The sequence below is a fragment of the Serpula lacrymans genome (genome assembly GCF_000218685.1).
Source record: "Serpula lacrymans var. lacrymans S7.9 unplaced genomic scaffold SERLAscaffold_17, whole genome shotgun sequence".
NCBI lineage: Eukaryota > Fungi > Basidiomycota > Agaricomycetes > Boletales > Serpulaceae > Serpula > Serpula lacrymans.
Window position 1 is genome coordinate 568157 of NW_006763306.1, and position 26074 is coordinate 594230.

At 43.8% G+C, this 26074-nt stretch overlaps 4 protein-coding genes across 4 annotated transcripts; 3 read left to right on the forward strand and 1 right to left on the reverse strand.

Moving 5' to 3' along the window:
* Nucleotides 1–119: 119 nt before the first annotated feature.
* On the reverse strand, nt 120–392 carry SERLADRAFT_374561 (uncharacterized protein; the record flags this gene model as incomplete). The annotated part of the gene is made up of 1 exon (XM_007323971.1): nt 120–392. The coding sequence occupies one exon, from the start codon at nt 390–392 to the stop codon at nt 120–122; it is 273 nt and encodes a 90-aa protein (XP_007324033.1).
* Nucleotides 393–626: 234 nt separating this feature from the next.
* SERLADRAFT_479723 (uncharacterized protein) lies at nt 627–1072 on the forward strand (the record flags this gene model as incomplete). The annotated part of the gene is made up of 2 exons (XM_007323972.1): nt 627–739; nt 801–1072. The coding sequence occupies 2 exons, from the start codon at nt 627–629 to the stop codon at nt 1042–1044; spliced, it is 357 nt and encodes a 118-aa protein (XP_007324034.1).
* A 697-nt stretch (nt 1073–1769) lies between these two features.
* Nucleotides 1770–10978, forward strand: SERLADRAFT_443362 (uncharacterized protein; the record flags this gene model as incomplete). Its single annotated transcript, XM_007323973.1, has 42 exons — nt 1770–1911; nt 2025–2470; nt 2525–2844; nt 2905–3013; nt 3072–3107; nt 3160–3172; nt 3229–3331; nt 3385–3517; nt 3577–3593; nt 3648–3675; nt 3734–3746; nt 3802–3844; nt 3904–3969; nt 4030–4354; nt 4415–4592; nt 4647–4676; nt 4732–4915; nt 4968–5030; nt 5077–5120; nt 5178–5236; nt 5307–5369; nt 5422–5678; nt 5740–5771; nt 5820–5889; nt 5939–5975; nt 6030–6167; nt 6220–6303; nt 6358–6911; nt 6962–7304; nt 7358–8004; nt 8062–8442; nt 8505–8758; nt 8814–8886; nt 8947–8966; nt 9020–9134; nt 9185–9596; nt 9827–9855; nt 9920–10016; nt 10093–10255; nt 10324–10617; nt 10697–10819; nt 10872–10978. 42 exons carry the CDS (start codon nt 1770–1772, stop codon nt 10976–10978), a joined length of 6645 nt encoding a protein of 2214 aa, XP_007324035.1.
* A 13467-nt stretch (nt 10979–24445) lies between these two features.
* On the forward strand, nt 24446–25083 carry SERLADRAFT_402737 (uncharacterized protein; the record flags this gene model as incomplete). The annotated part of the gene is made up of 1 exon (XM_007323974.1): nt 24446–25083. The coding sequence occupies one exon, from the start codon at nt 24796–24798 to the stop codon at nt 25036–25038; it is 243 nt and encodes an 80-aa protein (XP_007324036.1).
* Between the last annotated feature and the right edge of the window lie 991 nt (nt 25084–26074).

Sequence of the window (26074 nt, forward strand, 5' to 3'; positions counted from 1 at the left end):
CATATGTGCATTAACGTGTAGTAAAATTGTAAGACTGTTTAAATGATTGCAACGAACCAAGTCCGAAAGAGCGCTACCTCAACTCCTTAGAATGTTCATAAGGCTGAGGAATAGCATTGTTACTGACGAGACAATCCTGGACTTCTACCAGTCGTGATTGTATTCAATACACCATTCAATTGATTGGTATAAGTAATACATATAACCACACAATCAATAAATTGATTACACTCCATCCAGTCAAGTAAGGTGTGCTGTCGATCATATGCGGCACGAGCAGTGACCTTGTAACATTTTCGGTCAAGAGGCGATACAGCTACTCCCATACTCCGAATAATGTCCACATTTATTTTCCAGCTGAAGCACACATTTTCTTCCAGATATTGGCCCATGTCGAGATACAACCAGTATGCGAAGGAGTGGTAGTTGCTGGTTATTTCAGAGATAATAATGAGTGAACGAACATCGCATGTACCGTATATGTCCGTTCCGTACTGATATTTCAGCTAGTCTTTTATAATGGGTGAATCCCAAAAAGAAGAGTACATAAGCTTTCTATATGACTCACAAAGCGTAATTACCCATAGAAGGGACCTTAAATGCTTTACGGTGTTGCCAGGGAGTAAATGGGATTTCCGTCGGATGACCTTTCGCAAGTAAAGGCACAGTCGTCAGAATGCCATGCAGGGAAAGAGAATATGTCCTTAAAAATGGAGGAATCGCGTAACAGCAGGAGGCGGTGTATCTGAGTGCATCAAATAGTTGAGCAGATGTATACATGTCAAATAATCATAGCACAGAACATACCATAAAAAGCTGTCTTCCACAATACGACGTTATGGCCATCTTGGAAATAATACAGTAGGTCGGTCGTGCTGTACTGCCGTTGACTCAGGCTCGGACTCAGGTTCAGCAGGTCCAGGATATTTGAGAAACGGTGGTATATACTGTGGGTCAAGCAACCTATCTGTTGTGATCCTGCCAAAAAGAAAAGAAAGAAAAAGTGGGAAGAAAGGATCGTTTGTCGCCAACAAGTGCCAGTGAAAGACAAGAATCAGGATAACAGTGCGTCACGGTGGCAGAGTGACGTCGATCACGAGACATAGTCGCGTACCGTCACACATCACACGCTTTACCTGAAATTCTTAATTTTTGCTGTCAGACTCGAACTGTCAGTGCAAAATGTTGCAGCACTAATGTCATTTCGCTCAAACCACTCCTTATATCATCTCCAAAAACGATATAAGCACACGACGAAAGTGGCCCTGGGTCATAACTGACGTTACCAGCTATGGAGGACTTATGCAGAAGAAACACAGTCAAACAATCCCTGAGATTCCTGCATCGCAACGTCCGAGTCTGCTTAGACTCTGTTAGTGACAGGCGAATACTGTTCTTGCTGTGTGTGCTTCGTTACAAGTTTTTTAAAGGTCTTTTCTCCCAGCTTCTGTCGGCACTCTTCGAATTTGACGATAATGACTCTCTATGGAAACAGGATACCGCCAACTATTGTACAACTGAATTTAATACAATGTGGTTCATCGGACTAGGAAGATCCATTGCAGAATCCATCAATTTGGCGCCTTGAGTTGTTTTTCTTTTCTTACTTTTCTTTCCTGCTCATTCTAGGCCGGCGCAACAACAACGACTATTTTGGCAACTGTGGGCGCCCACTGGCATAAACACGTTGAATCTTTGTGTATCTAAGTTATAACCCTTCTCCCACTCAAACCACCAGGACCTAAAAATTCGACTGCTCAGAAATCTACATGCCCTACAATACTGACAATGTTTCTCCAGCTCGATGGGGCTTGGATATGTCTATATTCGACCAACAACGGCTGGCCTCGGGGGATGCTCTGAATCAATCGGTGGAAATATTCGAGAGCCTCCTTGATGGAAGGAGCATTGGTGTGTTGGCGGAATGCCTACTTTCTCATGTTCATCTTTTTGAGTTGGTTGTCTCAGGCAAGCAGTGTTCAATAGATACCCCTATAGATCTACTGATCACTTGTACTGTATAGCGATGAGCGACGATAGCTACAGATTTCTACGCCAATGGATAGTGGATTGCTATCCATCAAATCCCAAAGAATTCACAGGGTCCATCCACGCTAAGATCCTTTCACAGCTTTCACTCTCTTTATTGTTCTTAGTGTATCCGGCCGACGAGCCTTCCAATCTAGTTGAATGTCGTCGGTCGGTGCAATTGGTGCATCCTGTCCTGGATGCTATCCCTTCCCTTGCATTCACAGGCGGTCCGGGAGCCTCTTCTGAGCAAACCCGTGAAAGATCTGCTGGAAAGCCTCAAAGAAATCGGCGTCATCTGAACAAAGGCAAGCGTGGCGTCGATAATCTCGCCACAGACGTGACACTTTTTCAAGCTGCGAAAGTCGACGTTCCCAACTCCCGCGAAGAAGGCTACGCCCTGGCTTCAAGTCTCCTGAAAGATCAAGAAAGGATTTTGCAGGTGCGGATCTCTGCAATATCAGTGCCTCATTGGTTCATCGGCACTTGTTGACAGTATTACCTTGATATCCTGAGACGACCACTGCTTTGCGGTGTCTTGTATCAGAGTTACATTCGTCCTAAGCTGAGGAATATATCGCGGGCTCGTCCCTCAATTCAAACTGATATCACCGACTCGGACGACACCTCCAAACCCGCAGACGAAATAGACTCTGCTCATCCGTACGTTCAGCCTCTGAAAGCAGCATTGTATTTCGAGAACGCTACTGGCTTTGGAGAGTGGCAGATATGGGTGTCTTCTCGCGCGAATGGTGACCTACGAGAAGCCCGTCGGCAAGATAGAAAATCATTTGCCATCATTATCAAAAAGATCAAGTTTGTCGTTTGAGCAAGGGCTAGTTGTGAATATCTCCCATTGATTGTTTGCATGTGTAGGGAACTATCGAACGGACATTTCTCAAACGATAATCAGAAAAGGCTAGGAGGCGCTGGCGCTGGTGTCCCTATCTATGAAGCGAAAATGACTCGCGATAAGCGTCTAGTAGTAAGTTTCGCCGGTTTAGTATCAGACTTACAAAATTATACTCATCGCTGTTCCTCAGTATCATATCGATTGTAGACAAAGATATGACAATGATGTCAGTCCTTTTTTATCTTGTGATCTGAATATCATCTGATCACTTAATATAGTTCGAGCAACAAGGTTAGGGATTTCCAGTATTTTGTGCCTTTGCCTCCTTCTTGAGCCTTATTCAACAGTGATTCGAATTTTTGGTATATATACACATGCCCAGATGGACGATCGTCTATGGAACTCGGTATCATATCACCTCGCCAAACAAGGAAAGGAGTATAAACTTCGGTATTTCATCCGAACTTCGTCTTCGCATTTTCATACTGAATTACGGTTTTTAGCTGTACGTTACAAAAGGAACCCAGTCATGCGCCAAATAATATCGTTTTGCCGGCATCTTTCCCTCCCCAAGAGACAGTAGGAAAGGCAACTGTGTCACCGATGTTAGCTATTCCTGAAGAGCACTGGGAGGAGGTGAGCGTTCTAGTTTCGTATATCGTATTTGGGTGTAACTGCTGATAACTATGTTCTAGCTAAATTCCCTGTTGATGTATGTTTGTTATATTTTTGCAGATGATTACTGTTGATCATATCGTGCTGACAGGGGGGATAAACTATACATTTTATCTCAAGTACGCATGTTTAAGGCTTTCATTCCGTTTCTGTTTTCTAACATGCTTTCAATCCTAGGAGCTGTTGAACAGTTTGTAACATTCGCCTTTGGCAATCAGCAGGTCATTAAATGTCGCCTTTCATAGGTATTGTCGCTGATCGTGATGTGGCTCATGTCTTTGCGGTATCGTTAGTCTCAGCAATTCTGGCTTGTGACTTTTCTATATACTAACTCGTTCGTGATGTAGCCCAAAAGAAAATGAAATCATCGAGCACACTTCATCGTCTTTTGTGATAGGCCGCAGCGGGACCGGGTACGTCTTTATATAAGTTTGTGGCTTTGTCCCATCTGCCTGATTAACGTCTATTGATAGCAAAACTACGACGATGCTTTTCAAAATGCTCGGTATGGAACGATTGTGGGAACTCCATGCTGATACAATGGCGAAACCACGCCAAGTTTTTGTCACGCGTTCGCGCGTTTTAGCTGGGAAAGTGAATGAATACTTTACCAAATTGATGGAATCGTTGGCATTACAGGGTTTGTCAGCGAAGGAACTAGCAGAAATGGATCATATTTCATCGCAACGCGAGAAGGAACTCATTAACATTGATGAAATCGACTGGCGCAGTGACCTTCCCTCGAGCTTCAGTCTCCTCCAGGATGAGCACTTTCCTCTGTTTGTCACGTTTGATCGCGTGAGCAAGCTCTCTCGTGACTACCGTCGCTGAGATAAACTATAAACTCTTATTTCATAGCTTTGTGCACTGCTGGAAGCTGATGCGATGACCTCGCAGAATGGCACCAATCAGTATCCTGACCGAGAAACTCGCTTTTCACGATTAAAGAGTGACATTGATCATTCCACAATAACTTTTGATGATTTTCTGCAGCACTGTTGGCGTCATCTCCCACAGCTGCTGAAAAAAGGCCTAGGTATGAATCCATTTATTCATATTCAATCGTTGGATGACATCTTATCTACCCTAGAACCCTCTTTGGTTTTTAGCGAATTCATTGGTGCGCGTGACCCTGCATGCATTTATGCTGATGTAGTAATTGAGGAACAACACAGGTGTTATCAAGGGTTCAGAGGAATCTCTTTCCATGCCAGAGCGGTACCTCGACGTGGACACATATATAAAGTTTAGCCATCGATCGCAATCGACTTTTGCATTGCAACGAGGTCCAGTTTATGAACTATTCGAACATTATCAGAAATGGAAGCAGCAGCAAGGTGTACGTGATGCTGCTGACAGGTGAGTTGCCTTGACCTATCTTCTGCATCTATACTGATAACGCACCTATGAGATGTCATACATTGTTAGATTTCATATCTAAAGACGGACTACCAGGGCAGCGGATCGACTATCTGTATGTCTTCGCTATTTTATGGTCTCGATGATTTACCGTTTTACAGGTACGTCGATGAAGTTCAGGACAACCTTTTAATCGATGCCTTGTGTGAGTTTCCCAATCGGTGTGTGTCGTTGAAAAGTAAACATGAATACGTGACCATAGTACTTCGGGCACTCTGCAAAAACCCGGAGGGTATGTTTTGGGCAGGAGACACAGCACAGGTGGTTATCTACGAGATTATATTTGCACTTAAACACTGATGGCTATCTGAACGCTGCACGCTACGATCAGGCTATTTCTGTTGGAAGCGCGTTTAATTTCAATTCTTTAAAGGCAATGCTGTACCGAGCAGAGGTTAGTGTCGTGCTGACCTATTCCTTCACAACTAAGGCGCTTTGAATTATAGGAGTACTACCGACAAATCAATGAAGTACTTCGCGCTCCAATTCCACCCCGCACCTTCCAGCTTGCTGTCAACTATCGATCTCATAGTGGTATCGTGGAATGCGCACAATCGGTTGTATCACTTATCACGCAGTTCTTTCCTGACGCGATAGATGTTCTTCCTGATGAAAAAGGACTGGTTGATGGCGCGAAACCCATCTTTTTTACGGGAGAGAACGAGAATTCTGTTGAATTTGACCATTTCTTCTCCACGAACAGGTATGAAATTTAAATTTGGGCGGATGTTAATCGGATCTCACTGTCTATCATGTAATTATAGTGGCACCGAGATTGAACTCGGCGCACGACAGTGTAAGACATATTGCGTACAATCACTCTCCTTCTTGACAGATTATATAGGTATCCTCGTCCGTAATGACGCTGCCAGGGAACAGCTGCCCAGTGAGATTAAGAACATGGGATTAGTTATGTACGTCGATCTACGCTCAGAGTTTTTATTCTCACTAACTGTTTCAAAGGACGTTGTACGACAGCAAAGGGTCCGAATTTGATGACGTTGGTGTGATAATATATACAACTACCTCTAGTACTAATTATTATCAACGTCAGGTCTTGCTTTACAATTTTTTCAGAGACTCGTCTGTTGATCTTTCTCAATTCCGGGTCCTTCTCAACTCGCTTGAAGAAAATTTATCGATATCAGCACCAAGATTCGATGAACTACGACATGCCGGTGTGTGCAGCGAGGTAAAGGCACTACTTCTGTTTTATTTTCAGGTTCCTATTTTCTCCTGATTAGCTTAAGTTTTTATATGTCGCCATCACTCGTGCGCGAAACAACTTGTGGATAGTTGATAGCTCGGTAAAAGCAGAGCCTATGAAGGTGTGCGAGTTATACATGCTAATTTCCGAATATGAATTAAGGGAATGTCATTAGGTTATCTGGAAAACCCTTGATCTCGTTGAAATTTGTACACGAGGCGTAGATATCGCTCAGCTGGCTGTTCATTCTACTCCAGAGGACTGGGGGAAATCAGGCTGGAAATTTTTTGAAAAAAACCTCTACACTCAGGCATGGCACTGTTTTAAGAAGGCTGGCCTGTCACGAGAAGGGGACGTCGCACATGCTTATCATCTTCGGAAACTAGCTGAGGCCAACCCGCAGAGCCACCCACAGCACTCAGAATATTTCAAGGCTCCAGCTGAAAAATTCATTCACTGCGTGTCTTCTTCTAACACAACTAACGAGGAGCACGCGTATTTGAAGGCAGCCGGGGAGTGCTTTGTACACAGCGGCCATGATGCAAGAGCAGTTGAAGCTTTTCTAGATGCAACTGAATATACACGTGCTGCGCTACATTGCGAAGATATAGGCAAGTTCCACGAAGCCCTTGAAATCATCAATATGCATAAGGTGCAAATGGAGCGAGCTGTTGTTATTCAAATCATCCACGCCTCAAAAATTTATTACCTCAAGAAGAACCAGCTTGAGTGAGTCTTATTTCATTGCGGATGCATGAGGCTGACGGGCAATAATTCAGTGAAGCTATGAAACTCTTCAAAGGCGAAGATGAGGCACTGTCCTTCATGGCAAAGTACGATCTGGAAGCGCCTCGTATAACCTTACTGTGTAGAATGGGAAAGTTTGCGGATGCCGCAGAACTCCATTTGGTGAAAGGCCGATACCTGGAGGCAATTCAGCTTTTCATTGAAGATGCGGGCAGTTCCTACTCGACATGCAAGGCTAGAGAATGCATAGTACATTGTCTATGGCGACATATGTCATTCGGGACAGCAAATTCTGATAAAGACGCTGTTCGAGTCTTGTTAGATATGTACAACCAATTACATGTCGAGCCAGGGGAAACAGAGGAAAATGACGAGGTAACTCATTTGCGAATCAATTATTTTCCCTACTCATCCCTGCAAACCAATAGATCACCATGTTCAAAGCGATGGTCTGCCAAGATTCCGTTTCATTGTTACATCTTGGACAGAAGCTGGCTGAGAACAACATTGCTGTATCGTTACACAGCCTCGATGCCGCACTCGCAGAGACACTGGTTGACCCCCTCCAGGCGACGGAAGTTGCGGCACGCTTAGACTTTTTTTTAATCTATGCTAAACTTCTTCGGGATGCTGTACACAGCGAAGATCCATATCGCTCCCCTCACCTTCAGAAACTCTTTAATTTTTCTGTCACATCGGATAGGATGATCATCATTCCAGGGGGCACTCTCCTGCACTCCAAATGCAAACACAGCGCCTCAATTAACTCTCAAATTGGCGACAATAGATATATGTTATCCATCCCCGAATTTCAACGACTCTATCGAGAAGTCTTATCTTTCCGACTACGGACGAGAGTTGTGAAAGAGACTTCCGCCTTTGAGGGAAAGTGGGCTTTGCTGCCATCTCTTCGGTCCTCTCCACACATAAAAGGAGATTACGCCACCAATATCAATGGAGCTGTGAACGGCGTATATCATTCTCACGTTCGACTGCACTTGCAACAGGTTCTCGTGGTTGATACTTTAGCGTCTTTTCGATCCGTTCAAGGGCCTGAAGTGCGGAAGCTACACCTGTAAGTTCTGGTTCTCGTTACATGTCAACACACAAACTTACAACAAGGATCGATAAGCAACTGGATCACCCGTTTGTATTGGGTTCTTCATTCCCCTCATACCTCAGGACACATTGTCAAACTGTGTATGAGTGGCATACCGGAGGCCCAAAAGGGATTCCAAGTTCTCGTACAGTGGCTGCATGATATATTTCGCACTCTGGACCCTTCTCATGAGTTGTTCGTGTCCACAGCATCAATAGTCGCCAAGTTGAGCTTGGATGTTACTCCGCATTGCCTGTTGAGCCTGGGTATCAATTCACATTACAAAGGCAGGACGCCTTTCTCGTCTTTGAGAGGGATGCTCAAAGAAGGAGAAAGCTGGATCATTATTCGCGACCTCCTGGATTTTCTAGAAAATGACGAATACTCGATAGTCGGCGGAATTCATGTTATTGAGTGAGTCATAGATTTTTATGCCGTCCCAGCTATCCCTTAACTGATATATCTTCACTGAAAAGGAAAATCTTGCAAGAAAAGCACATTTTCAATCTTGATGTCTTATGTGACTTTGCTGATCATGTGTGCGCTTCAACTGTCGTTCACTCCCTGCTTGCGGAGAACTCTACGTTAAAAGATATTATGCTGCCCCGCAATCCCCTCATTACCGTCCTGGAACAGTTCAATAGCACTCGCAGAGATACGACATTCACGCCAAGGTTCAAAAAGTGCATGATGATACTTTTAAGAAGGCTGTACTGCAAAGTCTACTTTGGTGTGTCTGTGAACGCTTTTGTCGTACCTGACTAATATCATCATTGGGAATTTAGACCACCTTCATTATGAAGGGAAAAGTCTACCAAACTGCAGCGAAGAAATTCGTGATGTCTTCATAGCTCGCATGTAAGTCTTAATCTCCCTCTAATGTTCAAATTCGAGTACTCAACTAGAATACCATTTTAGCTGTCGATGCCTGTGTTTCCGTGAGTTATCTCTATGCATATTAGTTCGACGTCAAGCTGATCGAAATTTCTAGTCGAATATAACTTGAGCCTTCTTGGCCCCGATGAAAATGAAAGGCTAAAAGAAGTTCTTACATCGCTGGCTTCTTCTCAGGAAAAGAGAAGCTTGCTATCTAACATTTGTTCTATGTATGTATCCATTATTCGATACGTAACAAGATATTTACATTTATATTTAGGTATGCTTCTGTTCATGGATATGTAGAGCTTGCGGGACTACTAGGCCAGCCCTCGCCAGAGCAGGAGCTTGACGATATTATACAACTTCGCGATTTTCATTGCGACTCATCCGACAACTCCAATCCTCATGGTGTCCGTTCGGTAACATACAATTCTTTTCAGGCTGAAGATACGACTCGGCTGCTCCAGAAACTCAAATTGTCAACGCAGCGACCGTGGTTGGGCACCCACCATCCACTGGCAGGGGGTATACAGACAAGTCGTCCGCAATTGTCAAACTCTTCGGACACAAAGCATATACCCACCACGTCTCTGGACGGTTCTCTAGCTATATCTGAACCTAACAGTGTGAAAGCTGACGGCAAAGAAGCCGATGCCACGGTTGGAGTCGAGGATGTTGTCTCGGACATGGTGTAGTAATGTAGTATTAGTTGTTGTATTTGTATGCAAACTGTAGAAACTCCTTTTGTTATCTACCAATGATTATGCAGATATGGACGGATTGTGTGTTGTGCTACCAGTACGAGTAGCTGCTAAAAGTGGAATCGTCCTGTACAGTCGCGGCTGCACGTGGTGTCACACTACAGTACTAGAAAATTCCACTATATGTCCAGCCATGAGCTCAGCTCAAACCTTTACAGCGTCCGTCTTCAACCACGATGGCACTGAGGTGAGCTGAAATGTCGCCCTACACATTCTTCAACCATCTCAACTTCATAACCTTTACTGCAAAGACACGAGTTCTACGAAACTGAAGAAAAGCTCACGATATCCGTCTTCGATCGAGGCGCCGATCCCGAACAAGTGACAGTCAAGTTTGAGCCACGCACGGTATGGTCTTGCCTCTTGCCACTTAGCTTTCACTGGGTTTCATATGCTGATATTTGGATATCTTATCTATCTCTAGTTGACTTACGAGCATGGTACCAAATCGCTGTCTCTGCAGCCCCTGAAAGGCGAAATCGACACCGAAAAAAGTGATTACACGGTCGGCAAGGTCAAAGTTGAAATACGCCTAGTCAAAGCGAGTCTCGGGCGGTGGGGCCAGCTGACAGGCGACTCACCTCAGCGTAAGCGCGGTCCAAATTCACTCATAAACATCGTCCCAGCATCATTGAACTCTCCTTCTCCCTGTTAGCCGTGGCGACATTTACCCCCACACCTACAGTTGCCGCTACCAGGCAGCGAAAGAACTGGGAGGGGATCACGAGCCAGATTCTTACCGGTGAAAAAGAGAAGACGTCAGAAGAGGACCCAAATGTGGGAGGTGATGGCGCTGTCAACTCTTTCTTCCAGAAGATATTCGCCGACTCGGATGAGGACACGCGACGTGCGATGATGAAGAGCTATCAGGAAAGTGGGGGAACCACTTTAAGTACAAATTGGAATGATGTGAAGAAGGCACCGGTAGAAGTGAAGCCGCCTTCTGGAAGTGAGTGGAAAAAATGGGATTAGGAACTGTCTACGCGACGTATACAAAACAGATCACATCTGCTGTTCATACTAGATAGCTTTTCTTTCGCTCTCATCGCTGACTCGTTTCGCATTGCTGCTCGTATTGGCGGCTAAATCAAGGATGGCTCACTTTGCTGTACTTGAGGCACTGAATAGAACATGGATACAATATATGCGACGTATGCAAAACAGGTCACAACTACTGTTCCCACTAACTTGTCCCTTTAACAGTCAGCAGGGGCGAAGTAACGCAACTCTGGAAGATGGCTTTGGGAGCGGGTCCTGTATTACGAAAAATTGAGATCAAAATCGAAGGTGGCAGCACTGCTCGAGCCTGAGTGGGTTTACGATCTCTAAGAGAGTGTGGAGGAGATTTCAAGTGTCCTTACAAGTCTTCAAAAACGCGAATTTTGGCTAGAGCACATACCAACTATGTGGGCCGGATGTGTCTAAACGTTCTGTATAATCATGTTAGCATCTGGAAAATACCATGAGTAAAGTTCAAGCTTATTGTTATGCGGTTAAAAGTCTCAAGGTTCTCTTTGGCCAAATTAATCATTGTCCTGATATCGTCACCCATCTTATCCTGCTTTGAGTGCCGCATCAGGAAAACGGTTGATTCCTGCTATTGCCTGATGGTGTTTGGCAAACATTAGCATACAGATACCCTCATTGGATGAGTTTGGCATAGATTAGCAGAATATAGCAGGTTCAGCATGTAGAAATTATATTACGTAAGCGAACTTCGGAGCTTCGCCCGAAGATTTACTCTGTGATTATAACCGGCTTTTTGTGGCCACCATTGTTCTTTCACATGATATTTACATATGTTTATTATATAAGAAGCATGTATTTACATTGTTACGGCATTTGTTTGCCAAAGGAATCCTTCTCCCATGCCTATTCCCGCGCCCTGAGGGACCAAATATCCAACACAGCAGCAGATTGCATGATATGGCCCAGGTGTGTATTTTCTGTGACACAATATATGTATTTGTACGTAATGGTATGTATATATAACAGTGGTTGGGTTGTCTGGTATGAGAGCATCAAACAACATGGCTTGGATGGTAACCTAAACAAGGTAGAGCAGTATTGTCATAGGTGTCAAGAGGTTGTCGATAGCTGCCAGGCTGCCATCCGTAAAATCTGATAGTAGAATTCAAGTTGAAAATTTTGGGTTATTTAACAGAGAGGGTCGGGTAGAAAACCCTCCTGGCAGCTTCAACACTCTAGGATGCTCAGCAATGACTTTACAGAAACTAAGAAATCTTAAAATAAGGGTATATATTATATTTTATACTATGAATCTAAGTTGGTATTGTTGCTAAGTGGTTAAGTTGTGTATTGCGCTCGAGTTGTCAAGTCTTTGAGTGGCTTTAGTTCAAATCCCTCCTGTGAATTTGAAAATATAATAATCCTATGAGTGTGCAAATAGAAGCAATTAAGGCAACAACAATGGTAAATAAAATCATATAATGTATTCCAACACCTTAATAAAAGGGTGACAGAAAATAAATGTGACATCACACAGAATACAATATGCTAGTTGAGGAGAGTGAACAGGTTTTTTTTGTACATCCCCTGGTATAGATGTCGTCACAATTACGGAACCTGCTGGGCCTGCTGGCTCCTGCTAAGAGTTTACATAGGCTTAGCAGATTTTTTTTGATTTTTGTGATGGCACATCATCAGCAGATGGATGGGAATTCCCAATAAAAGGTTTCATACAAGGTCTGGCATAGGTGTCATCATCCTGCCTCTGCTGGTGCTGCTGGCTCCTGCTGAGGCATTACATGACCTTGGCAGAATTTTTTTGGTTTTGTGATGGTGGAAACACTGCAATTCCTTTGTATACACTTTGTGACTTGGAAGGGTTTTAATGCTCGATGTATTTGACTCGGACACGTGAAAAGAGCAGATACTTGAATAAATAACATTCTGCTCTCGCCTCAGCCGGCTAACATTATTGGCAATATTTAGAATGACAGTGCGCATCCTAGATATGTTCTCTGACATCTGTTGTTGGGACAAGACCAATCTGGCTACATCTTCCTGGAGGCTACCAAGTTTGCTTTGATCCTGAGAAACCATTCGAACGATGGAACCAGGACTGCCTTTGCCGTTGAGTATTGTTATGATCTCGCTGATTGAAGCCAACCATTTGATACAAAATATCAAGCTGCACTTTACAGCAAAGAGGCTTTCCTTTACACGGGGATTGAAATATGAACCCACGACCTTAATATCTGATAGTTACTACTTTCTACAATCACCAAGTCCTTTCAAGTTCAACATTAGCCCATCCGACACAAGCACTGCTACCTATCAATTTTGCTGGACTAGATATTACCTCAGGACTGGCCGCGCTAGATTTACCTGATTCCCCAAACACCTTCCCTACCTTCCACGCTTCCCTTCTTGAACCCCATGTTGCCAATGACAACAACCTTTTCCCCTCCCGGGCCTTTGTCCGCTCAGGCCCTGTTTTCACTGCAGGCGGTCAAGAAGAATCATTCATTGACCACATATCCAAAAAGTGTTATATTGGCTGTGGAAAACAGTATCTTGCTCAATGGCTGGGTTACCCACCGGAACATGATGAATGGATAAAACATGCTGATCTTGAAAACTGTCAGGCCATGGACAACTGGATCAATGAGCAATATTTGAACGAGAGGGACGGGGAGGGTGTAAGCTAGGCTCACACAAATGACATCATGACAACATGATGTCATGTTGCATCATACCTCTGAATGCCAGAAGTATTGGAATCCTACATTTACTATATAACATATTCATTTGCTACTCTGTAAATTAGACTAGTCTTTCCCCTTTGCTATCATATCCTGATTCCAGTTCTGTTTGTCTCCTCTGTTAGTGTTTCCACCCTTTGGTGGTTTTTCAATTTGCTTATTCTGTAGTTTACATGGGATGGACATGAAAAGCCTTATTGATCAATAACATTTCCCTGGTGTAAATGTTGCGATCATAATTAGCTATTAACTTCACCAGATCTCTCCTCTTTGCGTTCCACACAGAGTAGGCTTCTTTGCATTCCTTTGAGAGTGTTTTGATTGCCTCCCTGTTCTAACTCATTCTCTCTTTCCACTGTCCCAATTTTGAGTCCAAGATTCTCTGCACTCTGGGAAAAGAAACATAGGTTGGCCACAATAGTACCAAAGGACTGTAAGGAGCGTCTGGCCAGGCAGTGAGATGATACTCAGAGGAACTTGAAGTCTCCCTTGCAATAGAGTGTGAAGTTACAAGGCATGAGTTGAAACCTCAATAAGAAGCAGATTACTACAGGAATAAAACAGTAGTAGCCATCCCAGCTTAGTCCTAATATGTAACTAAAAGATTGACTTTTAGCTTCTATAAAGTGAAGCTATTATATTTATAGTGTTTGAAAACCCATGTTTGTAACAGTTGTACTAAATAATTACTTATTATTTGTAAAAAATATATATTGATTTAATATTGGTATTTTAAATCCCAATTTGGAGTTTGTGACATCCATTAGCTTGCTGATACACAAAAACCTAGTCATAAAATAATCACACTAACTTACAAAACAGCCTTTGTTGCACTTGCTGTTATATGACTGTTATGTGACTATTCTGTGACCACATTTTTCAGTATCAGCAAGCTAACAGATGTCACAGATTCAAAGTTGAAACTCAAAATACTAACAATTAACCATAACAAAGGCTGGTTTGTGGCTAGGGTTTTAAGTATTAGCAAGCTAACAAATGTCATTAACTTAAAGCTAAAGCTCAAAATAATAACATTAAACTACTATTGAACTAGTACATCTTTTATACAAATAATCAACAATTACATAGTAAAAGTGTTATAAATATAGTTGTTTAAACACTAAAAAAATAACAGCTTGGCTAAATGAAAACTGAGAGTCCACCTTTTAATTACATATTAGAAGCAAGCTGGTCTGGTTGTTACTGTTTTATTCCTGTGGTGAGATGTAGAAAGCGCCAGGGAGAATGATTTGTGAGGAGTTGACTGAGAAGATTATTAGGCAACCAGCTGACATCAAGTTTGTAGGTGAGGATTTACCACATTTCTCCTACAACCACTTGCAGGTTCAACCCCCCTACTGACCTCACCCCTGCCCTTGTTGACTGTATTGTCCTCGATGATTTCTAAGAGGTAACATTCTGAATCTGATCCTAGATCTTGTGAACCACACAAGTTGTTGACTTACCATTGTGTGCCACAGAATTCAGGTAGGTTAACTCCTCCTTAGAGGATGCTTTACCTGGTGGTCTGTGCAAAATATTTTTCCTTGTGGACTGTTTTGTGGGTTTTTGAGGAGACATCTTTGCCTTCAGGGCTTGTCCAAAAGCCTCTTGTGAGGCAAAGAAGGCTTCAATTTCCTCCATTGCTTTGTTGTATTGACTTCCAAGTCATTATCGCTGTTTTTATTGGAAAGGATTACTTGTGAGGTTATGTACTTTCCAGATTACATCTCTTGTAGGACTGTATATGTCTTCCAAGCTTGTAAATACCCATTTATATCTTATATCTGACAATAGTATTACCAGGCTGATTCATTTTCACACGAATACGCCCACTCTAAACCTTGTCGCTCCAGTTGCAATTACAAGTCAAGGTTGGTGAACTCTTTGCAGTTATGTAGAAAAACAAGTATAATGCAAATGAAGCAAATTAGTAGATTAGTGTAAAGACCCTAGCTGTTATGCCGGTAACCCGAGCAGCGTAGGACTTAAATCACAACAAGTGTCTGACAAGCAAGTATAAGAGTAAATCTACAACTGGGGTATGTACATGGATATCGTGCTAGTTATATAGAAGAAGGCATGAGGTTACGGTGAGGTATGACGTAGCGTATTGGTCAGTAACATGTGTAATGCGTGAGGCTGATTGGTAATGAGTATTACTAATGTGTCACGTGATTACTAGATAAGATAAGATCAAAGAGAGATTAGATTAGGTGAGATAATAGTCTCTATCTCGCGATTAGATAAAAAGGATGAGTCAGATGGATACGATCGTGACATTACCCCCTCCTTAGGACTTTCGTCCCGAAAGTGAGAGTCTAGCTTTCCGGTTTCCCAGTTATATAAGGATTTTTGAATACGAGTTGGGATGGTGAGGTTTTCGAATGGTTGGTAATTTAGAGTAAATTCTATCCTTCGGGGTGCACTAGGGTTTTTATCATGAAACTGTTTTACGAGTTTTGGTGAGTGTGTTAGGTTGGATTCGGGTTCCCACGTGCGATCCTCTTTTGGAAAGTCTTTCCAATGTACCAAATATTCTAGTTTCCCATGTTTCAATCGTGAGTCTAGAACCTCTTCTACTTCATATTCTTTGATTCCTTCCACTATCACCGGTGGTGCGGTTTTTGGTTTCTTTTGAGTTTCGAAATCTGGTTCTTTGAAGGGTGTGAGTAACTTTTCGTTAAAGACCGGGTGAATGTTTTTCCATTGTCCAGGAAGTTTTAATTTATAGGCTCCTTCGCCTATTTTCTTTTCGATGGGGAAAGGTCCGTGTCTTTTATCGTCAAGTTTCTTTGCGGGTCTATCGGTGGTTATATGTTCTGCTTCAACATATACTTTGTCTCCTTCTTTGTATGCGATCGCCTCTCTCTTTCCTTTGTCATATTGTTTTTTCATATTTTCTGCTGCTTTTACCAGCGATTTTTCTGCCTCTTTCCTTGTTTCCTCCATTCTCTTCACAAACTCCTCCGCACTCTCTGTCTTTACCGTACTTCTAATTCCTTTTGCGACTTTCGGATGTTGTCCTGAATTTAAAAAGAAAGGGCTGTAGCCAGTTGCAGAGTGTGACTTATTGTTATAAGAAAATTCCGTTAGTGGTAACCATTCGGCCCAGTCTGTTTGTTTGTGATTGACGAATATTCTGAGATACTGTTCTATCTCTTGGTTTATCCGTTCTGTCTGTCCGTCTGTCTGAGGATGATAAGCGGTCGAGGGATTTCCTTTTATCCCGAGGAGCTTATAGAGATCTTTCATGAAGTTAGAGACGTATTGCGGTCCTCTATCTGAAATGATCTTTTCCGGTATGCCGTGATTTCTAAAGACGTTGTCTCTAAATAATCTGGCTACTCCTTCTGACGTCACTTTATCATAAGTCGGCATGACTTTGATCATCTTCGAGAATCGATCTACTACCACGAGTATCATATTGTAACCGAGAGATTCCGGTAATGGTCCGATTAGGTCTGTGGTAATGATTTCCCATGGTCTGGTTGGGATTTCATTCGGGTGTAACGGTGCCGCTTTCTTTTGATGATTAATCTTTGTGCGTTGACACGTTTCACAGCCTTCTACGTACTTTCGGATGTCTCTGTCCATGTACGGCCACCAATACCATCTAGTTACCAATTCCTTGGTTTTATACTGTCCGGGGTGTCCTGCTACAGTGGAGTCATGGTTTTCTTTTATGATGTGTTCTCGTAATTTCCCGTCTTTGGGAATATAGATCCTTCCTTTGAATATCAACATCTCGTCTTCCATCCATATGCCTTTTTCTCTGTCTTCCCCTTTCTCTATCATCTTCCGCGCTACTTCGTCTACGTTCATCATTCTTTTACAGATCCATTTGTATAATTCCACTACATCGGCTGATTGCTCTGCCATGTGTTGTCTTTCTGTGTGTGAAATCATCATTCTGAAGTGTTCTGCTTTTAGAACGATTACGTCTTCGTTGTCATCCGCCCCCCTTTCATGATCTGCTCGTCTCGAGAGAAGGTCTGCTTTGATGTGTTTGGTACCTGGAATATGATGGAGCGTAAAGTGGTAATTGCTCAATTCCATGACCCATCTAGCTTGTCGTCTGTTGAGCTTTTGAGGTTGTTTGTAGTAGAGAAGATTCTGGTGGTCTGTCCAGATCTCAAACACCTCTTTAGCATCAACGAGATAATGCCTCCATTCTTCTAACGCAGTCATTATAGCGAGAAGTTCTTTATCGTAGATCTCATAATTGCGTTCTGTAGGGTTTAACGCTTTTGAGAGATATGCAATCGGTTTCCATTTCCCGTCTTGCATTTGTGAAAGAACTGCCCCCATAGCATAATCGCTGCTATCAGCTTCTATCTTAAATTGGCCGTCATCAGTTGGTAAGGCGAGTACGGGAGTTGATCCGACACGGGTTTTTAATCCGTTAAAAGCGTCGATCTGTTCCTGTCCCCACACAAACTCTACTTTCCCGGTCAATTTCGTTAATGGCTTGGCGATCAACCCAAAGCCTTCTATGAATCTTCTGTAGAAGTTCACGAAACCCAAGAATGCTTGTACTTCTTTCTTTGATTTGCATTCTGGCCATTCCATGATTCCTTTTACTTTTACCGGGTCCATGCGGATTTCATTTCCTGAAATGATAAGACCTAAGTACTCTGTTGAGGTCTCTTCGAAATCGCATTTTTCTGGTTTTAGGTAAAGGTTGTTCTTCCTTAAGATATCTAACACTCTGCGTGTCATTGCGCGGTGTTCTTCAATTGTTTTTGTGAAAATCATGATGTCGTCGAGGTATATTACGACTTTTCCGTCATCAATCAAATCTTTGAATAGCACATTCATCATGGTTTGAAATGTCGCTGGCGAGTTTGTGAGTCCAAAGAACATCACTAATGGTTCAAAGAGCCCCCTATTCGTTCTGAAGGCTGCTTTGTGTTCGTCTCCGTCTTTGATTCGGATGTTGTTGTATCCCCATCTGATATCTAACTTCGTAAAGTATTTCGCGCCCCTGAGCTTGTCTACAAGTTCATTTATCAAGGGTAGCGGATATCTATTTTTGATGGTTATATCGTTTAATCTCCGATAGTCTTGGACGGGTCTGAGTTTTCCATCTTTCTTTTTGATGAAGAAGAACGGGGATGCAAATTGAGATTTGGAAGGTCTAATTCTTCCTGATTCGAGATTTTCGTTTATGAATGTATCTAATTGTTCTTGTTCACCTAAAGCCAGTGGATAACATTTGCAGTCCAGAGTATGGTCCCCTGGGATGAGTTCTATAGCGTGATCCCATTGGCGTCTCTCTGGCAGTGCATCAAATGATTCCTTATCGAATACGTCTTTGTAATCGTGAAGGTGTTTTGGAACTATCTTCTTGAATCCTCCTTCTTTCTGATCTTTACCAGCGGCCTCGGCAAGCTTCTGAGCTGTTGTGCCTTGTGCCCTAATATGGTAGTAGTGATCATCAATAGAAGTATCTTCGTAGTTCATTAGATTCACTTGGATCAGCTGATCCCCATCTGAGCGATCTACTTCCGAAAAGTATGTGTCAGGGTCTTCTTCCGGATCAAGGAAGTCAACCTGTCGTTTGCATTCTTTCGGGCATCTATCAAAGTTCAACTCCGACTTCTTCCAGTCTATAGTGGGATTGTGCTTCGTTAACCACTCATGTCCAAGGAACATGCGTCCACTCCCTAAGCTTGTTACGGCAAAGTGAATGTTCTCTTCGTGGTCTTCTATGCTCATCCGTAATTCTATAAATTCTTTGATAGCACCATCTTTGTTAAGTGTGCCATCAGTGTTATATACTGGAATTGGTCTCGGTATCTTCTTTGTCTCGTAACCTTGTTCTTTTACGAACACTGAGTCTATACAGCTCCCTGTGCATCCACTATCTAAGAGAGCTTCGATCGTCGTTGATCGGTTTGTGTCAAGAGTTGTGAGTTTGCAAGTAATGTTCATCTGATTTCCTTGCGTTCCCCTAATGTATTTCTTTGGGGTGTGTAACTCTAATAGAGCGAGTTCAGCATCGTGTAGCGTTAATGCATTTAACTCTTGTATTGTCTCTATTGTGACTTCTTTGCTTCTCTTTTGGTGCGTCCAGATGTTGAGAATACCAATGGATTTGTCTTCCTTTTGGTCTCGTAACCTTTCAGCAACCCAAAGTGGTGTCCATGCCGCTGTCAGTTTCTTTCTTTCTTTGTGGTCTAGGTTTTTATTAGAGGTGTTCCTGACCTCTTTGGAACTGGTCGAACCATCAGTTACATCAGTGCTTCCCAATTGAGTCACTGCTTTCTGTGGTTCTGTTGTTTCCAATGAAGTGCTACCCGATTGAGTCACTTCCTTCACAAATTCTTTTTTAGTTACTGCGCTTTCCTCTTTTGAGTGCGCCGTAATCTCTTTATCTGGGATCTTTCTAACCCGTTCCCTATTCAGGTTCACATCTTTTTTAGTTTCTTTTTTTTTTGATCTTAGATCTGCTGCGTCTTTGGCTAATGCAATTTTATTTTCATGATCGGTATAATATACAGTAGAGGGCGAGCAGGAATCTTCGATCGACAAAGAAGAGAAACTATTATGGAAACTATTGTCTTTAGGCACAGCCGGTTGATGTGTTACCGCTGGCCTCTTCAAAAACCCTGAAGGATCTTTGCTCTTTCTTCCGCACTCGTATTTTGCAAGAACTCCCTAACGTTGAATTGGGGTTTTGCGTGCGCCTCCTTTTTGCATTCGAAGGATCGGTGTCCTTTTTCTCCGCACCGGTAGCAGAGCCCTTTCTGTCGATATTCCGCTTTATTGACCTTCATAGGGTCACCGGCTTGGGTATAAAGGTACCCGCTACCGTCCTTCTTTCTTTCGACCTTTGGTTCGGTCTTTCCTCCTCCGTCTTGCTTCTTTTTCTCCGTGCTTCTGAAGCTCTCCTTCTCCGCCTCTCTGTGGCGCCACAAATAGTCAATGCGGATCAATTCCTTTTTCCACTCTTCGTAGTTGGCTGGCTCTCGGCCGCCGTATATCACCTGATTGACCAGGGGTTCATTCATGTTTCTACGTAAGAGCGAAATGAGGAAGTCCTCATTGGCTGCTTGGAGGTAGTTAGCCTCTCTTCTCAGTTCTTCGAAATGTTCGAAGTGCTTCTCTGCCGTGTTCTTTCCCTGGCGCAAGATCATGATGTCATTGCGGGCGGCGAGTTGCTCGTGAACATTTTTGAACCGAGTCTCCATTTTGTGGGTGAACCACTCAAAACTTTCGTAAGTGGATTTGAGGTTTTCTCCTCGCATCCTCTTTTCTATCTTCGTCTCCATCCACTCTGTTCTGAAGGCAGCCGCTGCTCCTCCTGTCATGAAAGAAAGCACATAGGCGATCTTTCTCTTGTCATCCGCGAAATACTCCTCATCATCCTCGTAGTTTAGCATTAAGGCCTCGCGGAAAGCCTTATATTTCTTTCGGTCTCCATCGAAGTTCTCAGGCTTCTGGAGTGCCGTTCTCGTTCTATCTACGCGTCTCGGCTGCGTACTGGGTGGCGTGGGTGCGGATGCGGCGGGAGCGGACGTAGAAGAATTCGACGTAGCTAACCTCAGCTTGGCTAGCAATTCTTCGACTTCTTCTTTCGCCTCTTTCAGCTGCGTTTCGTAAAGGTCGTGGAGCCGTCTCTGCTCCTGTTCTATTCTGGTCCGAACGTACTGTTCCAGTCCAGCTTCCCTCGATGTTGGTGCTTGTGGCTCTAAGGGTGGGAGCGCATCCGACAATTCTCCCATTCCCATCTCTGGTGTGTCCAGCTCTTCGCGCGGACCTCGCCACTCTCCGTATGTTTCTGTCGTCATGATCTGGGTAGGGGGTGTGGTATCGGGTTCTAATCGGTTCTATTTCTGGGAATGTGAAGTAAATTTCCCAAGCTAATCTGTTCTCGGAATGGAAGTGTTCTTCTGCTAGCCACTCTTCGAATTTCCCAGGTTGCATACAAAAGAGTTACCTGATGATAAGTCGGATTGACACTTTCTAATGTAAGATCAACCGGTCTATCTGTTTCCTTCTTTAGTCAAGCGGTTCCTCTTCTGTCCCGCACTGACTATGTACGTAACTAATTCTACTCTGATATATCGGTGTTCTAAAGTATAGTAACTGAGGTCCAGACGGTTGTCTCAGTGATACCCAGCGAATAACCGCGTGCAGGTCTTTTCCAACTGGCGGACTCAAGTGAGCGGCCTGGTCAGAAGGGTAAAGAAGCTCTTCTAAACTAAGTAATACCTATCGGGCTCCTGTAAGGACCATTTTATTATTTCTTTATCTTCGCTATGTCTTGGTTCTCGAACACTTTTCCCATTACGCCTCTGGCTCTAGGGCTAGAGGTATCGTTTGCCGTTCTACTTCTCATAGCCCTCACAGGCTTTCTTAACCATCGTTACCATTTTATATCACAGATCAGAGACTGGGCATCGTTCCCAGCCAGCCAGCACACTGGGTAGGGACTGGTAGTAGGCATCTCGCCAACCAGCTCCAAGCCCCAGTAAAGCCTGGTAATACTAATAACGCCTTATCTAGAATCGTACCTCATCATGAGGATACGGTTCCTGACCACGCGTGACAATCTTCTATTATTAGTACAAGTCTCTCACCTGCTGATTAATCAAGTCAGGAGTCGTACGATAGTTACTCTCCCTTTTTCTTATTGGTTGATTAATTCCTCAGACCACTTTTCGTATATTCTCCTTTCGGTCTGAGGAACGGACAGTTCCCTATATAAAGCCGTATCTATTCATGTATAGCTCCTTAGCTTTCTATTACTGAATTTACCCGCTTAACTCCTCAACAAGAACCTTTGAAGCTTACCTCTCAAAGTCCTCTACTCGCTATATTTGCTAGTGTCTGTCGACCTCAAGCTCATTGAACCCTTACTCCCTGCAAGTGCAGAAGGAGATAGGTTTAGTTTTTGTTATAGTTTATCGTTGCCTCACAAAATAGAAAGCTCACTCTACAATCCGTTCACAGCGCACCATCTCGCTTGAACCCATTATAGCCCTAACCCACCTTTTTCTTCATCCCTCGGACGTGTTGTCATTCACCGTCCTCCTCTCCATCCAAAACAACCACTTGCCTTCTAGCTAAGCTAGCTAGTTGTCCTCTCCAACATTCCTACCCACCTCGAAGTAATACTCTTACTTGTTCTTGCTCAAGTCCTCACCCTAGCCGTCGTCTTTGATCACTTCTACAATCGTCAAACTGTCGAACATCAGAGAGAGCCTAGTAACGGACGAAGAACGACGTTCACTCGAGGAATTCCACCGCGCCCTCAACAACCGAGACCTCCACGTTGCAGTACCTGTCGACGCTGCCACGAACCCCCAGCCTGCCCACAGCGACACAGAAACTGAGTACTACAAAGACTCATCAGCCACCTCTTCCCCCATCTCTGAACTAGAAGGACTAGTTCTAGCCGTCGACGATTTAGCATTTGAAATCTCCCAACTCCGTCAATACGTTGCGCTTACTCGAGTACGCATCAGCAGCTGCTCAAACCTGCTTTTGGGAATCCGATCAAGCATCCAGAGAATTGTTCAGGTTCAATTTGATACACCTAGAGCACCTATCGATCGAAGTCTACGAACAGAGAATTCTAGAACCCCCTCGTCGGAACGACAGTGAAGAAAGACGAGCCCTCAGACGACGAGCGGCAGAACATAAAACAGCTCTTCTCATACTATCCGACGGAATCTCCCCACGCATCTATCACCTCCCGAACTACGTCGAAACTCCCCAACTTGCGTTCTCACCAGAACAGGACGGGAGAGAAATCCACTACCTACTTCCCTGCGGAATCATCATCCACCGACGACCCTACTCCGCACCCTACCTAGAATTCCTTACGCCCTATCTCGAACCATCCAAAATCGACGTATACGTTACAGCGTCATTCAATCCTACCCCTCTTGAACTTCTTTTCACAAGAATTGGAATTTACGAAACCGATCTCATCAAGTTCTATCGGGAAATACCATTCTTTTTTGACGTCCCTCTCACTCCCGAACAGAACGACGCCTTCAACCCACGAGATTATCTTAAGACAGGAGTCCACGTATTAGTTGTCACCCCTTTCTGCCGCGACGCAATACGAAGGATAGTAGCCTGTATATCGCAATTTCGCAGACTAGTGTTTAAAATTGGACACGAAATCCTCGAAGGAAGGAATTGGGAAAGGGAACAAAGACAGATCAGGAACGTCTGTCGATTGTTCAGAGAATACCAAAACTACGGAAAAGAAGTTTTTGATTTAGTCATCCGCCACCCCACAGATCGTTTCATCGTTACCGAGATCAACACCGAGTTCTGGGGAGTGCTTATTCGAGAAAACAACAGAGTCTACTCGCAGTATAAACCAGGGTACCATCTGACCCACGGAAATTTCTCTTATATCCCTCCCGTATCCTCGTTGATCCAAGGAAACGTTCTCATAGAAAGGACCCCCTCACCAGACGAAACAACCTCAAACTTGGACAGTAATTCTACCACTAGCTCACAGGTAGAAAGAGATTTGGAAGAAGAAGAGAATATTTTTGGATTTACTTCTAACGATTGGAGTGACGAGTTTGATTACGATTCGAACTAAATAAACCTCGTTTCAATCCTTCAAAGTGTTTTCCGAATATCGAAACCCAAGACCGTCCATAGAACCGGAGACTCCACCCAGACAAACCCTACCACTACCACCTACACGCCCACCTCCACCTCCAATTCCTCCAAAACCCTCATCCATGTCTAACCCCACGCAGTTACACGGCAAAGTAACTCTCGCAGCAGAACCCTTCGAATTCAAAGGAGAGAAGGAACGATTCATAGCATGGCGCCAAGCACTACAGTTGTACTTAACCGCCTACGCATCCTACTTTCCAGACGAGAAGACGAAGCTCATTTACCTCCTATCCAAGATCAGCGACCAAGGAACGTCGACAGTAAAAGCCTGGAAAGAAAACGTGCTTACCAAAGCTCTCGACGCAACTACCCCCGTATGGCCGACTCTCTCGACCGTCCTAACCGATCTAGCCCAAGTATTCGGGAATCCAAACGAAAGATCGCAGGCGGTAAACGAGATCGAGACATACAAGCAGGAGAATAAGCATTGCGACGAATTCTTTAGCCATTTCACAACGCTCATGGACAAGGCCGGATATGACGCTACCACTCACTTCGACGTGATCAATCGTATTCTCAAAAAGAATCTTCACTCTCGAATCTGTGATTTCGTCATCATCCAGAAAGACCTACCAAAAACGTTTGCTGAGTGGAAAACGCAAGCCTACGCATGGGAGGCACGAAGAGAAGAGTTTCAGTTAGACGAAAGACGAAAGAGAGAAGTCACGCAGCCGTCGCGACCTATCTATAGACAACAGACGTATACGCACCAGCATGTGCAACAGCCGCAGCCACAGCAGATGGCGAGACCCCAGACGAATCAGTATGCAAGAAGGTTCGAGGATCAACCTCAGAGAGGTGTATTCCCCGGACAAGGCGTACCCATGGATACAGACCGACAGAGTCGGTTCAGGTTATGTTACGGATGTGGCCAGCCGGGTCATATCGCAAGGAACTGCCCTCTGAAGAAAGTTGCAGCTAGAGAAGCAACCACAACCCAGGAGGAGACGAAGACGAAGGATTTTCTCGAAGGTCAGGAGTAAGCACGAACTCTCTGACCAGTAAGCACAGTTCGGAAAATGTATTTGTAACTGATAAATCAAAACATGTTTCCCAAAACCCACGTGCCGAGAAGTATGCTAAGCCACATTCAGCGGAATGGTTGGCTCGACGAATTAAAGACCAGAAAGAAGAAAGAGCCAAAGCATTGGTTCGGAACTGGGCCTCACCCCAGTGTTACCCACACATCACGACGGACACAATCAATTTACTCAAGCAACACGATGAAGAGTATATCGTAGAGCAATTGAATGTGATCAAAGACTTCGCATCCCTCCCCCCATCTCATCAACACAAACTCTCGCTACAATGTCAATTATCCACTATCGACGATCACCAGACGCATGTCATACCAGTTTTGATAGATTCAGGATGCACAGATTCTATCATTGACGAAGCCTTTGTTCGGCAACACAACATTTCCACAAAACCACTGCCAACTCGTGTTATTGTCTCAAACGCCGATGGAACCAAGAATCGCACTGGACCTTTAACAGAATATGTGACACTTCGCCTAACTGTGGCAGGTCGCACGGAATTAATGGACTTCCTGGTCACTGGACAAAGAGAGGCCAGAATTTTATTAGGACATGACTGGCTACGACGCACGAATCCCAACATCAACTGGCAAACCAACACCATCACGTACCCTTCTGATGATACGGAGTATCACCCTGAAGACGGAGATAGAGTCATCGCTGTAGACTTACAGAGCAGGATTGACAAAATTTCCGTCGAAAGCAACGTATCTCAGACCAAAAGCCAACAGATTGCGGAAGAATCAGAACGAGCAAAGTCAACACTCACATTCAGAGACGTCGTTCCCCCGTTTTATCATCATTTCGAGCCAGTATTCACAAAAGCGTCATTTGACAAACTACCCCCACGACGAGTCTGGGACCACGCAATTGAACTCCTACCAGAAGCCAAAGGTCTAGACTGTAAAACGTATCCACTTAACCGAGACGAACAAATTCATCTTGACGAATTCTTGAAAGAAAACCTGGAGACAGGGAGGAT